Here is a 16299-nt window from a genome sequence, read left to right as displayed (position 1 = left end):
CCTATCTCTAGCCTTCATCATGCAATTTACTAGGCCTGTACATATGCTCGAGCCATTTCCTGGGGTAGTATTAGTAATAAGTGTACTACAACCCCACATTGATACTTCCAATAAGTCTGTTACAATGATTATATATGTTTCATCAAATGTATTGTATCTGAAACTGCCTATCACATGTACTGTAGGAATATTGTAGATATGGAAGCAGTAGTAGTTCTTCTAACTTGTAAGTAGACAGAAAGATGAGTCCTAAGTGTACAAATGCCATGCCCCAAGCATTAGATATTGCCTTTTACAATCCTATTGACTCCTGTTGAGAATTACTCACTGAGTAGCACTATCTGTTTATCTTTAGTACTAATGGCAGCAGATGTGACTTCTTGCTGTAGGGCTTCCAGAATCTCCAAGGCTGGGATGGTAAGGTTCAGGCCTTCTGGTGGTTGGCCAGAGGTACATTGCTAGACAGGTGACATGCATCTTAGGCTTTGAAAATCTAAGCGCTTCCTAGTTTTTTTTTTGTTTTTGTTTTTTTTTAATCCCATGTGTGATTTTCTGTATTTTTCTCCATTTTTTACCAAGTGTACAATTTTCAAGTGTCCCACTATAAACATTTAGTGGGCATTGGTCAAGTTTTAATTGTGTTTTTTCACCTGGGTCCACTGTCTGATTTTATTTATTCTTTGTTATCTAATCCCTGGTAAAAAAAAAAAAAGAAGTTCTGTTTGTGATGTTTCCATATAGGAGATTGTAAAAAGCTTTAGTAACAAGGGCAAAAAGTTATTACAAATATATCCCTTCCAATAAGAAGAAAGGAGGGTCCTGCTAAATATTGGAAGGGTTTTTGTTACAGAGCTGGGAAGATGTGGAATTCTCTCCCTGAATCAGTTGTACAGGCTGATACATTAGATAGCTTTAAGAAGGGGTGGATGACTTTTTAGCAAGTGAGGGAATACAGGGCTATGGGAGATAGCTCATAGTACAAGTTGGTCCAGGGACTGGTCCGATTGCCATTTTGGAGTCAGAAAGGAATTTTTTCCCTGCAGGAAAAACACCATTTGTACTTAAAACCAAGCAGGGGAAAACTTTTGATAAATCTTCCCATAAGTGTAATAACAGCCATGGAGAATAATACTGAGTTATGTAAAATTATGGAAATAATAACTGACAATATTACTGCAGATATGGGATCCCTATGGGTCGTCCTCCCATAGGCTCCATTTTAATCACATAATTGAAATTTTACAATCATTTTGTTGGGTTTATTTAATGTTAAACATTTTTTTCATTTGGTGAAGATTCAAATTACAGAAAAAACCCTTTCTTCGGAAAACCTCTGTTCTCGATAACAGGCCCCATACCTTTATTCTTAATAAATGTTTACATTTATACCATGTATAAATGTTGAGGAAGAACTGTATTATTTACGTTATGTGTATTTGCTTATAAAGAGATCCAGCTATAGTTTTCTTTTCCATGTAAGGAAAATGTATTTTGGGTGAAATGACTTGTGTCTTTAACAGTACATTTAAAATGTATCTGCCAGACAGAATACTTTCTTTTTTACTTATCTCTATATAACTTGTGTGCACATCAGCATTATTAAGTGCATATATGAAGGAAAAAATGACAGACTGACATGTTATATTATATGGTAAGGACTCTTGGATAATAGCCCTCATCAGTCATAACTAGTTACAAATATAAAAAAATGAGATGACACAGCATAAATTATATGTGCGCATCACTAACTTACACCCCTATAAATCCAAAGGTAAACATTATTCTTTTTTAGAGTCCATTACTTCTCTCCTCTGAAGTCTTTGCTCTTTAATCAACCAGCAACCATGGTTCACTGGACAGCTGAAGAGAAGGCTGCCATAACTTCCGTATGGCAGAAGGTCAATGTAGAAAAGGATGGTCCTGATGCCCTGGGCAGGTAAGTCAAAAGGATGTTTAGAGGGTTATGAACTAGTATGCAAAACATTCCCTATATATTAACTTAGTGCTGTTTAAATGATATTTCTGTCAATCAAGGGAAGATGTTTCCAATAACATCTGCAAAGTTAGCTCCAGGTCTAGTAACATGTAGCAACTGATTGCATTCAAATCCTCAATAGTAAATACTACCTACTTTTCATGCTATGGGTTACTAGAAATGTAGCAAACTTTACCTTGGACTTCATTGGAAATTTCATGAGATACACAACTGTCAAACAAGTTTTTCTCTTGAAAACCAAAACTACTAAATATGCCAAGCAAAGTTCTGCCTGGTTCTAATTCATGTGCAACAGGTGGTTGTTAGTGCGGGGTTGTGGGAATTTAGTTCAAACCTTGGTCTGAATGTTGGCTTTGAATATTAGCACATGTTATTGATTTAGGAACTGCTTATAGAAATCCATATCACGTGTCTATGAATGATTTGGCGTTCTACACAAAAGATACAAAAACAACCCCATAGCCTAATGCACGAATGTGCTTATATTCCTATATTCTTTCCTGTTAGGCTCCTGGTTGTGTACCCCTGGACCCAGAGATACTTCAGTAGTTTTGGAAACCTTTAAAATATAGCTGCTGTTGCTGGAAATGCCAAAGTTCATGCCCATGGCAAGAAGGTTCTTTCAGCTTTTGGCGATGCCATTGGCCACCTTGACAGCGTGAAGTCCTCTCTCCATAAACTCAGTGAGATCCACGCCTTTATGCTGCATGTGGACCCTGAGAACTTTAAGGTGAGTTATTGGAAATGTGTATATTTAGCTTTCCAGTAGGACCTGTTATGAAGGAAGACATACATCAAGGAGGTACACGCTCAGGATCTAGTAGCTCAGACTTTATTAGCTGATCCCAAGAGAAACCATTAGCTGCTGCACACACTGTCTGTAACTACCAACAAGTCTTTTCCTGCTAACCCTTGCACAGGTCAAAACAGTGAGACCTCTAGTGGCCAGTTGTAAAATATCATATTGCTGCAGGACCCAGCCTTAGTGGTGGCACATAAGGTTCTCTGTTTTTATATTAAAGACGTGGTTCACCTTTATGTTAACTGTATGTTACAGAATTGCTAGTTCTAAGCAACTTATCAATTGGCCTTCATTTTTTCATTTTTTTGAATTATTTACCTTCCTCTTTCAAGCTATCAAATGGAGGTCACTGACCCCATCCATAAATGCTTTTAACCTACAAATTTATTGTTATTGGTACTTTTTAGTACTTATCTTTGTATTCAGACCCTCTCCTATTTATATTCAGTCTCTTATTCAAATCAGTGCATGGTTGCTAGGGTGGTTCGCACCTGAGCAACCAGATTACTAAAATTGCAGCTAAATAACTCAAAAAACACCAAAAAAATTAAATGAAAACCAAATGCAAATTGTGTCAGAATATCACTCTTTACGTCTTGCTAAAAATTCGTAGTTGCACTTCGCCAGGCGTATTTTCGCCAGCGCTACGCAAATTCACTAAAATCCGAAGTTGCGCTCAGGGGAAGCGTAAGGTTGCGAAGTTGCACTAGCGTTAATTCGCCAAGCAAAGCGAAGTTACGCTAGCAATGCTTAATTTGCATACGGCGCCAAATTGAAGTTACAATGGAGGTATATGTAGCATCACTACACAAGCCTGGGAAACCTTCAAAACAGCAAATAAAATTTTTATTTTGCTCTATACATGTGTCCACTGTATAGTTAAGTAGCCATGAGTTAGGAAATGTAGGGGGGAAGGAGGGGAGCCCCAAAAAATTTTTCGATCTTTTTCAGCCTATCACCCATAAAAAACGCCAGCGTTTTTTGGGACTTAGAAAAATGTTTAACTTTTTTTGAAGTAATCCCTATCTACTTTATTGCACTTCGCCTGGTCTGAGGTGGCGAAGGAAGTCTGGCGTAAAAGGTAGCGTTCAGAAAAATGCGCACGTAAGTGAATTTGCGTAGTTACGTCCGTTGCGCAGATTCGCCAGGCGTAAGGGTGCGAAGTAACACTAGCGAATTTATGCCAGTGTCCATTAGTGAATCGGCGAATTAACGAAAATGCGATACGCTGGCGAATTAACGCTAGCGTTAATCGCTTCGTCCTTTAGTGAATTTTCCCCATGTTTTTAGAGCAATCTGTTATTACTTGCACATGCTGCTGCCTAAATACAGTGTATAACATGATATAATTGAAAGAGTAATAAAACACAGATACAGTATTGTAGATATGAGAAACACCTCATCTAAATTCTTTTTTTCTCTCTCCATAGCGTTTTGGTGGAGTGCTGGTGATTGTCTTGGCTACCAAACTGGGATCTGCCTTCACTCCTAAAGTCCAGGCTGCTTGGGAGAAATTCATTGCAGTATTGGTTGATGGTCTTAGCCAGAACTATATTTAAACTTTTTTTTTAATGCTCGCAAGGCGCAGAGACCATGGATACAACATCATCTGTATATGTCTCAGCAACTTGAATAAAAAGCACTTTTACTAATGTTATTGTCTGTTGTGCAGTCAATATGTAGTTGGAGGGAAACAATCGATTTCTTTGGTGAAGGCTTGATATCAGTGTTAATCCTGAAAATATGAAACAGAGGGGGGTAATCACTCAGATTATGCACTCATATACTGTATACATAAGGCTTGGACTCCCATGATCACCATATTAAAGAGAATCTGTATGATAAACAACAGGCATTTTATTAGTAAAACCCTATGTGATGTGTTTACATATATGACCACATTAAAGATGCATGTTTACCCACATTTTATATTGCACTAATTATTATTTTCTGTCAAACAGTAATAAGTTGAAGCCACATTAGAAGTCTCTTTCTGAGAATGGTGGTATAGTTTTCCTTAAATTAACTCCATTAATGGACCCCCGCAATATATCCTCTAATTTCTATTTAGCAACATGCGCTCTTAGAGTTCACACTTTGAAAAATCTGTGTGTTCAGAGAGGTGGCCTAAATGTGAGTGGTTCTCTTGCACAAAGTGCACAATAATGTGAGCATGTCTGCAATTCCGTGTTCTGTGTAAAACCTCTTGGTTTACAGTTTAGTGCTACTATACACATTTCGGTCTGAAACCCTTTTGTATCAGCTACGGTTAGTAGTATTTGACAACCAGTTAAAGGCCACATTGAATTATTTGGCAAATAATAAAAGTTTCCACCTGTATAAATACAATCTGCATTTATCATCTATCTGCCATTCTTCTTATTATTATTTTTTCTCTTTTTTTCTCCTTGTTTCTTAATCTCTTCTGCTGACCTTTTTAATATATACTGTATATTTTTCTAATAATTTTCTGCTCCTATTTTTCTAAAACTAATCTTTTCTCATTCCCCATTTTCATTTTGCCCTCTTGTTCCTGCTTTTTCCATGTTTCTTACTTCTAGTTGACTGTTCTCTTTATGCTTCGGTTCTCCATGCTTCCATTTATTTTATGGTTTTCTCTTTCCAATTTTAAAGTATGTTTTCTGTTACGTGTTCTTTTTTTTTTTTTTTTTGCTTTACCCTTTCCCCACTACCGCACTCCCATCCTTACTCATAGGCACCATGTTTTCATTTACATAAACTTATTAGGCCTTTTCTATTTTTCTTTCCTAAGAATCAAGGTCATGTAAACTGTGCCTCTTGCCCAGTGCCCCAAGCCTTGATTTTTATTAAACTCTTCAGGAAGTTGGTGCCATATTGGTAACTTTATCACCGTGCAACATGTAGCAATAATCCCTGGGAAAGTAATTTTCCAGACTTGCTGGTATAATTACTACAAAAAAGGGAAAATGAGATGAGCCTGTGTAATCACTAAATAAAGTAGATGGCCCCAGATGTACCAGAATAATAAATACGGAAAATATATAATGCCAGTATAATTGCTACAGAAAATGGATAATCAGCATATTAACCCAAGATGTGCCAGCATAATTATTACAGATAATGGAAAATCAGCATATTGACCCAAGATGTGCCAGTATAATTGATACAGAAGTTAAATAATCAGCATATTAAACCAAAATGTACCATTATAATACTACACGTAATGGATAATCTGCATATTAACCCTAGGTATACCTGTATAATTACTACAGATAGAAATAGAAATGGATAATCAGCATACTAGCCCCAGATGTGAAAGTATAATTACTAGTAAAAATGAATAATCAGCATTAGACATGCCAGTATAATGACTGTAGAAATGGCCAATGAGCACTCCTTTAACCCTACACAAGCCAGTAAGATCACTGAAAAATGACCAAAGAGCACTCAATTAACTCCAGACATGCAAAGCTGTCAACTTCTTTGGTCTTGCGGCCATGGGACTCACAGCATGTGCCTGCACCCTGCCAAAATTTTTTGGAATTTATGACTTTACTGGAAGTTACATCACACACATGCCTCTTCCAGATCCACAGAAGCAGTACTGCACATGCACACTTTATGTATTATATGTATGTATTGCCCACAGGGCCGCCAACAGAAATCGCAGGGCCCCATACGAAAAATTTCCTGGGCCCCCTGGGCTGCGCCCACCACAAGCCCCACATACAGGTCCGCCCTCCCCACCACACACTAAAAAAAAAAAAACATTGGTGGCTATGGTTCCCACATGTTAATAAAAACATATTGGTTGTCAGGGCCCCTCCCCACTGAAAAAAACATTTGTGGATAGGGCCCCCCACGTTATCAGAAAATTGGTGGCTAGGGCCCCCCTTAAACGTCAATGTAAAAAAAACTTGCCCCCCCAGAAGTTTAAAAAAAATTTGGTGCCTAGGGCCCCACCACACAACAGGGACCACAAAGGGTTACCTTTAGGGGGGGCCTGCCATGTTACACTTACTTCATTAGTGTGGCCCACCTGCTGTCAGTGAGCTGCCAATTACAGAAGGGAGGAGGGGAGCACAGGTGGCTGCATCTTCTTCCCGTGACAGCATTTTCTTCCCTTATTGGTCACAGAATTTCAAGTCCTGGTAAAGCTGCATGGCCATTGGATTAGCTGGAGGAGAAGTTCAAACCTCAGCTATCCAATCCCTGAGCAGCTCAACTGGGACTTAAACTCAGTGACCAATAAGGGGAAATAATGGACAGAAGATACCTCACCCTGTGCTCCCGCCCTGCCTTCCCAAAGTCGGCAGCTCTCAGAAAGCAGGGGGCCCGGCTAATAAAGAAAGTGCGGCATGGCCGGGCCCCCCTTACCCTCGGGGCCGCCTACAACTCTCCCCCCAATCCCCCCCTGATGGCTGCCCTGATTGCGCACACAGGACTTTAGTCAGCAAATCGTTGGAAATTGTCTGAAATTGGCAGAAATCTTAGGAATGCATAAGATTGACAGGAGACTGGGGGACAGAGCAGTAAATATGGTAACTCATGAAAAAATTGGGGGATTTAACAGCTTTGTTCTTTCCAATAAGATGAATGCAGAAATGGGTAAATTGAAAGCACTCCCTCACCTATACTTGCACTACCAACTCCAAAGTTCTTCTTTCCTGCTGCTCCCATGCTGCTTTGCTCTCTCTCTGCCTGGCTTCTGTAAAACATTGAAACTGACCATGTGCTCCACAGTGGAATGCATGGCCATCTTGGACTTTTTTCACAAGGAGCAGGGAGCTGAGAAGGGACATTTAATCAACAATTTGTTACAGCGGTCTATTAGCAGTGTGGGGGGAGCACCCATAGCCCCTATTTGCGGAAGCCGATGCTGTTTTTCTCTTCTTATAGGGCAATCATTTTATCTAATGTGAGCCCTCTCTTCCACATTCATAAAATGTATAATCAATGAACAGATAGCTTTTACTGGTATATAGTATGCCTATTGTGACCATGTCCTCAGCCTTTTATACTTTTAAACATTTTCTTAGTGAGACATATTTTTAAAAAGCCTTGCTTAAGTAACCATGGCCATTATTTCATTTTACTAAATTACAAATCTCCCTCTTTTGTTCTTTATGATTTTTTTTATTTCAAATGTGTTTTATTTTGGAAGTATTTTTTTAATCTGTCGTTTTTATTGTTTACATTGTTTTATTGTATTTATAATCTTAAATAAAACATGAAATATGCTTTCACCCCTATACTTAAAAGGGAACTAAACCCTAAAAATGTAAGTGGCTAAAAATGCTCAGTGGGCTCTGAGCAGCTGTTGAGAAGCTAAGCTTAGGGGCCGTCGCAAATTATAAAGCAGAGAATGAGGTTGGCCTATAATATAAGCTGATGCTACAGGGCCGATTATTAAATTCTGATGCATATTGCACTGGTTTTTGTGCTGCCATGTAGTAATTATTTGTATTAATTACTAATAAGCCTTGTATTGTGACATTTCTATTGTGAAAGCAGCACAGAGCATGTGCACTGAATCAGCAGAAAAGAAGATGGGGAGCTAGTGGGGCATATTTGGAGGCAGGCCCGGACTGGCAATCTGTGGGTTCTGGCAAATGCCAGAGGGGCTGCTGTAAGGTCCCATTGAAAGTCAATATTTAGTGGGCTGGTGGGGGCTGTTTGGGCCTCTATGTGGGCTGATTGGGCCTCTGTATACCTGAAATGCCAGGGCCTATTTTAATTCTCAGTCCGGACCTGTTTGGAGGCACAGATCTTTACTGCTAAATGACTGTACAGAATCCTAAAACATAATGTACAAGATTTCTAGCCTACTTCTTAATCTAAGATGTAGTTCTCCTTTAATGAGATGTAAGGTCCCTAGGCTACATTTTCTACAGGCTCTCCTTCTAGGCTACTCCCACTCCCAAAAGTCTTGAAATCTACAATGAATCAGGTTCACACGTACACTTGGAGACACAAGAGGCCCATAATTTTCTTTTTACAATTATTATTTGATTTCTCTTATTTTATATGTATTTGTATCTGTACTGCTGGGCCTGTGTCCAAGTAGGACGGTGTACAGTCAGTATCTGCTGGGAGAAGATTAGGCAGCCAGACAAGGCAAGGTGCATGCGTAGGGTGTGCCTGAGATCTCTAAAATGCCTCGGGTTCACCCAGTGACCTTCAAACTTCTCCCAACATGTACCGTGGGCCTGTCTTGACCAGACCCTAGCCCAGCTTAAGAGTGTGACTGTGAAGTCATTTAGTAAGTATATATCAGATTGAGTGATTTTGCTCATTCTTCTAGGCAGATATGCACCAGGTTTTTCAGGTTATTCACGTGATGTTTATATATCTCAGATTTCAAACAGAGTGACAGATTCTTAATTAGATTAAGGCAGGCCTGACCGATCATCGGGCTGGTGGTCCTTTCCATTTATGGGCCAGATAAGTGGGAGCAAAAGTTGAATGGGAGCTGAAGACGAATGGGAACCGAAGCTGAATGGGGTCCAAAGTCAAATGGGACCCGAAGCAGAAACCACAGAAAATAGCCAAAACTGCTGTAGCCAGAGCCGGAACTAGCCCTGAGAGTAGGCATGTGCCTAGGGCCTCCTATCCCTAGCCCAGTCCCCTCTCTGCACCCTTGCGTGTCTATGCACCCGTCCACGTATATGTGCGCACCCATGGGTCAGCGCATAAGAGTCGCGCGCCTGGCCAGTCTGGCCCGGCACTGGCTATTGCCTAAGAGTAAGAAAACTGCCTGACAAATTTTAAAAGTTAGTTTCCACTGAACTCCAATGGTCTTTTTTTAATTAAATCCCTAGCCAGTGTGTTATTTTACTTTATTTTTCCAGTTAAAAGAAAACTACTGTATACCCCTCACACAATGTAGGTCTCTATAAAAAGAAATTGCATAAAACTGCTCACTTTGCTAAATATATATACAAGTTTGATAAGATTCTTTAATATGCCTTAATTTGATATAAACTATCTGTTGCTCAAGTATTCATTTTGGGGTACAGTTTTCCTTTAATAGTTATTTTGTACTACTCTGGCTGATGGCAATGCAGATACAGATGTAAAAAGCAAAGCAGTTTGTGACGGACAGAATAGTTTTCATGTGAAAATCAAAGTGTCAGATCATTTAAAGGAAAAATAACACCGAAAACGTGTTTTACACATTTAAAAATAATGTACTGTTTCCCTGCACTGGTTTGAATAAATCTGTTTGTGAGACCTGAAATAATGTAAGAATGACACAATAGAATTAATATCCCTGCAAAACTGAACTAGTCACACTACTACCTCTTAGGGGGCAAGAAATGCATGTAATGGATGTTGGGGCCTTACAAGGTCCAGGAAGTGATTCTTCAAGTCTAGAGCCTGCATTATGATTGCGTCTAATGTTCCACAAATATACTAAACCATGAATATACATTTAATGTACATATTAACAAAGGCACTATCTTTTAACTTACTTTCAGAAACAATTTTTTTTTAAAAAAGGAAAGAAAACTGAAGAGAACAGATCTGATATTCTGCAATGTCAGTTTTAAAATTGCTTCATCAGTTGTGACTAAGGCATGAGGGGAAAAAAGCATTTTCCTGATGCAGCACAAATCCAGTATGGGAGTGACTTAGTGAAACCACCTATAAATCTCAGAAGAGAAACCCCTGTAGTTCAGAGCCTAACACTTGTCTTGCCACAAGCAGTACCTACTCACAAACAGTAACCATGGTCCAGTGGACAGCTGAAGAGAAGGCCGCCATTACCTCTGTGTGGCAGAAGGTCAACCAGGAGCAAGACGGCCATGATGCACTCACAAGGTAATGCAACAAAAGCCATAATTCTGGGTACTAATATGAGCTGATATGAAACAGGGTAACTGCATTTTATAATTATTACTATTTTTGCACTTTCTTTAATGCACAAAAGGTATAATTCATAAATAGTAGCAAATGGGGCCCAAGGGAGTTTTATTTCCATTTTAGTTTATTTGTCCTATTCCACTAAACATTCTCTTGCAGTCATATAGTATTCATACCATATTTTTTCAGTCTCAGTCAGTTGTTAGCATTCAGTTACAAAATAGCACACACACACATTATGATTAGGCTATTGTGTATATTGTTTTTTTTCTATTTTTCTATTTAAGTAATTATTGTTTTAAGAATAACACATACCAACCCATACCAACTCATATCCATACTGCTTGTTTTTTTCTCTACAGGCTGCTGGTTGTATACCCCTGGACCCAGAGATACTTCAGCAGTTTTGGAAATCTTGGCAATGCCACAGCTATTGCTGGAAATGTCAAGGTGCGTGCCCACGGCAACAAGGTTCTCTCAGCTGTTGGAGATGCCATCGCCCATCTTGACAACGTGAAGGGCTCTCTCCATGACCTCAGTGAGATCCACGCCACCAAGCTTTATGTGGATCCTGAGAACTTCAAGGTTTGTATTATCAATTTTTACTTGTTAATCTGTCTGTGTGCCAGAAATAAGAATTGATTAAATCTCATTCAGACATGCTGGCAAATCTGTTAGGCCTGTAATTCTATAGTGTGTGTGGTCTATCTGACCATTGCTTCTAATTTGAATTTTGTATTTCAATGCAGTTTCCAGTCTTTTCATTTATTTAAACTGTTAATACTAATTTTAAAAAAAAAATACATTTGGCACCCCCAAGTGCACCAAGCCTTTCTTTCTCCTTTGAAATGTATTTTTTTAAAATTAGTATTAACAGTTTAAATAAATGAAAAGACTGGAAACTGCATTCAAATACAAATTTCAATGCCACAAGGAGAAGGAAAGGCTTGGTGCACCTGTGGGTGGCAAATGGCACCTATCAGCTGAAAACTGCACCGGCCCGGGGGTTATACCAGTGAGCACCATGGAGTCGAATAGCCGACTTTTTAGTTAAAGTTCGGCTTTTCGTTCTACTGCGCATGCGCAGCCGCATGAAGCCGCGCTCCGTGGTGCTCAGTGGTATAACCCCGGGCTGGTGCAGTTTTCTGCTGATAGGAGCACTGGCCCAGGGTTTCAGGTAAGTCAATACAATCACTTAGGGGTGCCTAAATTAGGCACCCCAAGTGCACCAAGCCATTCCTTCTCCTTTAAAGGCTGACAGCAAATATATTTAAGCATATATAATAAAAAATCAAAAGGTAATATAGAAGCTGGAGGCAAGGCTAATGCTCAGTACTGGTTTAAAATTCCGTCTGCTGTGTGATATGACATTGTAAAAGTGCATTAAATCCTTATAATGTGTTTCCTTGTTTTACAGCGTCTTGGCGAAGTTCTGGTCATCGTCTTGGCTTCCAAACTGGGATCAGCCTTTACTCCTCAAGTCCAGGGAGCCTGGGAGAAATTTATTGCTGTTCTGGTTGATGCCCTCAGCCAAGGATACAATTAAATGATGTAAAGCACTGTACTGAGGTCATGGATTATTTTATGTACATGTTGCATCAATTTAAATAAAATGAGTATGTAACATACATCTGTAGTTAAGTTTATATTTATATATGCATAAGATAAAAAATAAACAGCACGCTCTCCAAGCCACAAAGCTTTATTGAAGGATGGCGATATTTCAAGAGTATCCTTTCTTTCTTTATCAAGAGTGCATACTCTTGAAACATCCCCATGCATTAATAAAGGTTTGTGGAAAGAGTTATCCTTATGTTGTGTATATTGGCATTACTTTGCTAAGGCTGAAGTCCTAACTTTGTTGAACTTTTAATTGTTTATATAAATATATAAGAAACTATATAAATTGTATAATATATATATATATATTGAGCTTCCAGTAGCGAAAACCAAGGCCCCGGCACATAAATGGAGACTGACCACCTTAAAGAGTTCAAATTGCCGCTTTGCTAGCTTTTATTTGCAAAAAACAAAATCTTCAGCCCACTGGTTTCACATGAGGAATCACGTATGCTTCACATCATAGCAATAATACTCCCTCTTCACACCCTCACTGGTGTTCACTTTACTCACAGTTGAGTTTAGCCCTCAATGGCTTTCAGCGGACCACAAATCCCAGAATCCTCTCTGGGCACACTTGAGACACTGTCTCCTGGGAGTGATTTCTCTGGTCCTCTCTCCAGCTCAGGGGAATCACTCTTGTTCCCTGGTGCTCACAAGCACATGTGGCCCCTCACCCTTCTCCTCTCTAGGGGAAAGCTGCAGCGTTGAGGTGTTGCTCCACACCTCCTTTTAACTAACCTTAATTTACTAGCTACCTAGTTTCGGCAGCTGCAAAACCTTACATAGAGCAAGGGATGGAAGCCCACCCTGCTGTCTTCCATCCACTCCAGGGACCCATTATCCAGTTTTTCCCAAGCTGGTGCAGAATTAAGCAGCATTACATGCTGCAGCAACACAGTTTTCCCTGGAGTTTAGATTTCACCAGCTTAATGCTGGTGAAATACACACAATATAGTGCCCTTTAGACACCGATATCTTACAATATACAGTATATATTATATATTTAGCCCATCAAGTTAAACCCCTACAAATGAACTCCAGTGCGTATATATATATATTCACCGTACATCGGCACTCACTAGTGATGGGCGAATTTATTCGCCAGGCGCAAATTCGCTGTGAATTTGCGCGATTCACCGGCAGCGAACAAATTCGTGAAACGCCTGCGAAAATTCGCGCCAAAAATTCACCGTCGTCAAAAAACATTTTTTTCGAAAAAACGGACGCCGGCGTCAAAAACGGGCGCTGGCATCAAAGAAACGGGCGCCGGCGTCAAAAACCAGACGCCGGTGCCGTTTCGCGAATTTTTCGGCGCAAATTCGCCCATCACTAGCACTCACCACTCATGATAACAAAGGCCAGGTGCTCACCATAAATCATACAGTCCATTACCAGAAAGCACATAGAGTTTCACATAATTATGGAGTTTCACATAATCCCCAACATCAGCGCGTTTTGGTTCTCCACGTCAATGTGAGGGATGTGTGAAACTCCAATAATTCTTCTAACTATATATACTGTATATATATATATATATATATATATATATATATATATATATATAATATATATATATATATATATATACTGTATATATATACTGTATATACAGTACAACCAATTTGTGAGAGGATTAGTGAGCACAAATCTACAGTGAGAAAAGATGTCCTTAAGCTACTGGTCTGGAACAGAGTAAAGCTGAGCACACTCCTTCTTTTGTTCAGATAGCCTGGTGCACAGTGTAAGAGGGTACGGCAACCCCCAAATACGACAATTGTGCAAAGATACACTGGCACACAAGGCAATTAAAGTGCAGGGTTACCCCTTGCGGTTTATTTTGTGCGAACGTGCCACGTTCGCACAAAATAAACCGCAAGGGGTAACCCTGCACTTTAATTGCCTTGTGTGCCAGTGTATCTTTGCACTTAAGCTACTGGTCCCTGCACACTTTTACACTACCAGACATACGGCGACGTCCCTCAGATTTCTTTTGATTGAGTCTCTTGGCAACTCCAAAAGAGAGAGAAGTTTTGGATACACACTTTACAGACATTACATCCTAAGGGACTCAATAGAGAATACAGTCTTTAGGCTAAGGCCACACTAGGCGATAGCGCGGCGATTTGACTCGCGGCGACTTTTCGCCACGACTTTTAAGCCGCAATCGCTGGGGAAACTTTGGCGCTGGCGTCTACGGGGAATCGCGACAAATCGCCAGCGTAAAAACACACGCGGCGATCTTTTTTCTATTGTCGCTCGAAATCGCCTCGCTAAGCGATTACGAGCGACAATAGAAAAAAGATCGCCGCGTGTGTTTTTACGCTGGCGATTTGTCGCAATTCCCCATAGACGCCAGCGCCAAAGTTTCCCCAGCGATTGCGGCTTAAAAGTCGCGGCGAAAAGTCGCCGCGAGTCAAATCGCCACGCTATCGCCTAGTGTGGCCTTAGCCTTATGCTTTTATTTAGGAGATTTTGATAAATGAACACAGAGGTTAAGGTTGAAACTATTGTTATTTAGACACCCTGTAATATTCAATGTTTACCTAGTAACATAGTAACATAGTAAGTTAGGTTGAAAAAAGACACACGTCCATCAAGTTCAATTTTTTTTTAACATGCCTAACTGCCAGTTGATCCAGGGGAAGACAAACAACCCCATCTGAAGTCTCTCCAATTTGCCTCAGAGGGGGAAAAAATTCCTTCCTGACTCCAAAATGGCAATCGGACCAGTCCCTGGATCAACTTGTACTATGAGCTATCTTCCATAACCATGTATTCCCTCACTTGCTAAAAATCCACCCAACCCCTTCTTAAAGCTATCTAATGTATCAGCCTGTACCACTGATTCAGGGAGAGAATTCCACATCTTCACAGCTCTCACTGTAAAAAACCCCTTCCGAATATTTAGGTGGAAACTCTTTTCTTCTAATCGGAATGGGTGACCTTGCTGGAAAGACCTACTGGTAAATAAAGCATTAGAGAGATTATTATATGATCCCCTTATATATTAATACATAGTTATCATATCACCCCTTAAGCGTGAACATCCCCAATTTGGCCAGTCTTTCCTCATAGCTAAGATTTTCAATACCTTTCACCATCTTAGTTGCCCTTCTCTGTACCCTCTCTAATTCAATAATGTCCTGTTTGAGCACTGGAGACCAAAACTGTACGGCTTATTCTAGATGAGGCCTTACCAGTGCTCTATACAGTGGAAGAATGACCCCCTCCTCCCGTGACTCTATGCCCCTTTTAATACAGCTCAAGACCTTATTTGCCCTTGATGCTGCTGACTGGAATTACTTGCTACAGCCAAGTTTATCATCTGCAAAGACTCCAAGGTCCTTTTCCATAATAGATTTGCCTAGTGCAGTCCCATTAAGGGTATAAGTGGCTTGGATATTTTTACATCCCAGGTGCAGTGCCGATCCGCGCCTTTATGCTGCCTGAGGCGGCCTTCCTTTGCAGCCCCGGGGCCGTGCACGACTCAATTGCGCTCTCTGCACTAGAAGAGCCGAATTTCCGGGTTGAAAACCGGAAATTCGGCTCTTAGTTACCAGGAGCGGCATTTTTGCCGCCCCTGGTAACCAGGGGGCGCTGCCGCCTGAGGCAAGAGGATCAACTTGCCTCATTAATGGAGCACCCCTGCCCAGGTGCATGACTTTACATTTATCAACATTGAATCTCATTTGCCACTTAGCTGCCCAGATTGCCAGTTTATCGAGACCCTGTTGAAAAGATGCCGCATCCTGGATGGAATTAATTGGGTTGAATAGTTTTGTGTTATCTGCAAACACTGATACATTACTGGGTTGAAACCTTAACTTTGTGAATTCAAAGCGAGTGTGGGAGCTGCTAAGTGAGTGTTGCATGTGATCAAAGTGTTGCATAAGAATTAAGTGTTAAGCAGCATTAAAAACCTTAAGGCGTTGGTGTTTGCTGTGCATGCTGGGAGTGCTAGGTGCAAGAAGGGAGTAAGTGCAAATAACTGACTGCTGTGTGTTCTGTGAGTTATCTGACTGAGACAAAA

At 40.2% G+C, this 16299-nt stretch overlaps 1 protein-coding gene and 1 pseudogene across 1 annotated transcript; both read left to right on the top strand.

Annotated features, from left to right (window-relative positions):
* The first annotated feature begins 1255 nt into the window (after positions 1-1255).
* Positions 1256-4919, top strand: LOC108703095 (annotated as a pseudogene).
* A 5531-nt stretch (positions 4920-10450) lies between these two features.
* LOC108703094 (hemoglobin subunit beta-2-like) lies at positions 10451-12274 on the top strand. Its single transcript, XM_018239061.1, has 3 exons — positions 10451-10604; positions 11009-11231; positions 12064-12274. The coding sequence occupies exons 1-3, from the start codon at positions 10513-10515 to the stop codon at positions 12190-12192; spliced, it is 444 nt and encodes a 147-aa protein (XP_018094550.1). The 5' UTR covers positions 10451-10512; the 3' UTR covers positions 12193-12274.
* Positions 12275-16299: the final 4025 nt, after the last annotated feature.

The sequence above is a fragment of the Xenopus laevis genome, chromosome 9_10S (assembly GCF_017654675.1).
Source record: "Xenopus laevis strain J_2021 chromosome 9_10S, Xenopus_laevis_v10.1, whole genome shotgun sequence".
In the NCBI taxonomy this organism is placed as follows: domain Eukaryota; kingdom Metazoa; phylum Chordata; class Amphibia; order Anura; family Pipidae; genus Xenopus; species Xenopus laevis.
This window is presented reverse-complemented; position numbering and strand designations above follow the sequence as displayed.

What these genes read in the sequence shown, in the direction of transcription:
- LOC108703094 (XM_018239061.1), top strand. Translation starts at nt 10,513, where the DNA reads ATGGTCCAGTGGACAGCTGAAGAGAAGGCCGCCATTACCTCTGTGTGG. An exon ending in GGCCATGATGCACTCACAAG is followed by an intron (nt 10,605 to 11,008) that starts GTAATGCAACAA and finishes TTTTCTCTACAG; the next exon opens with GCTGCTGGTTGTATACCCCT. An exon ending in TGGATCCTGAGAACTTCAAG is followed by an intron (nt 11,232 to 12,063) that starts GTTTGTATTATC and finishes CTTGTTTTACAG; the next exon opens with CGTCTTGGCGAAGTTCTGGT.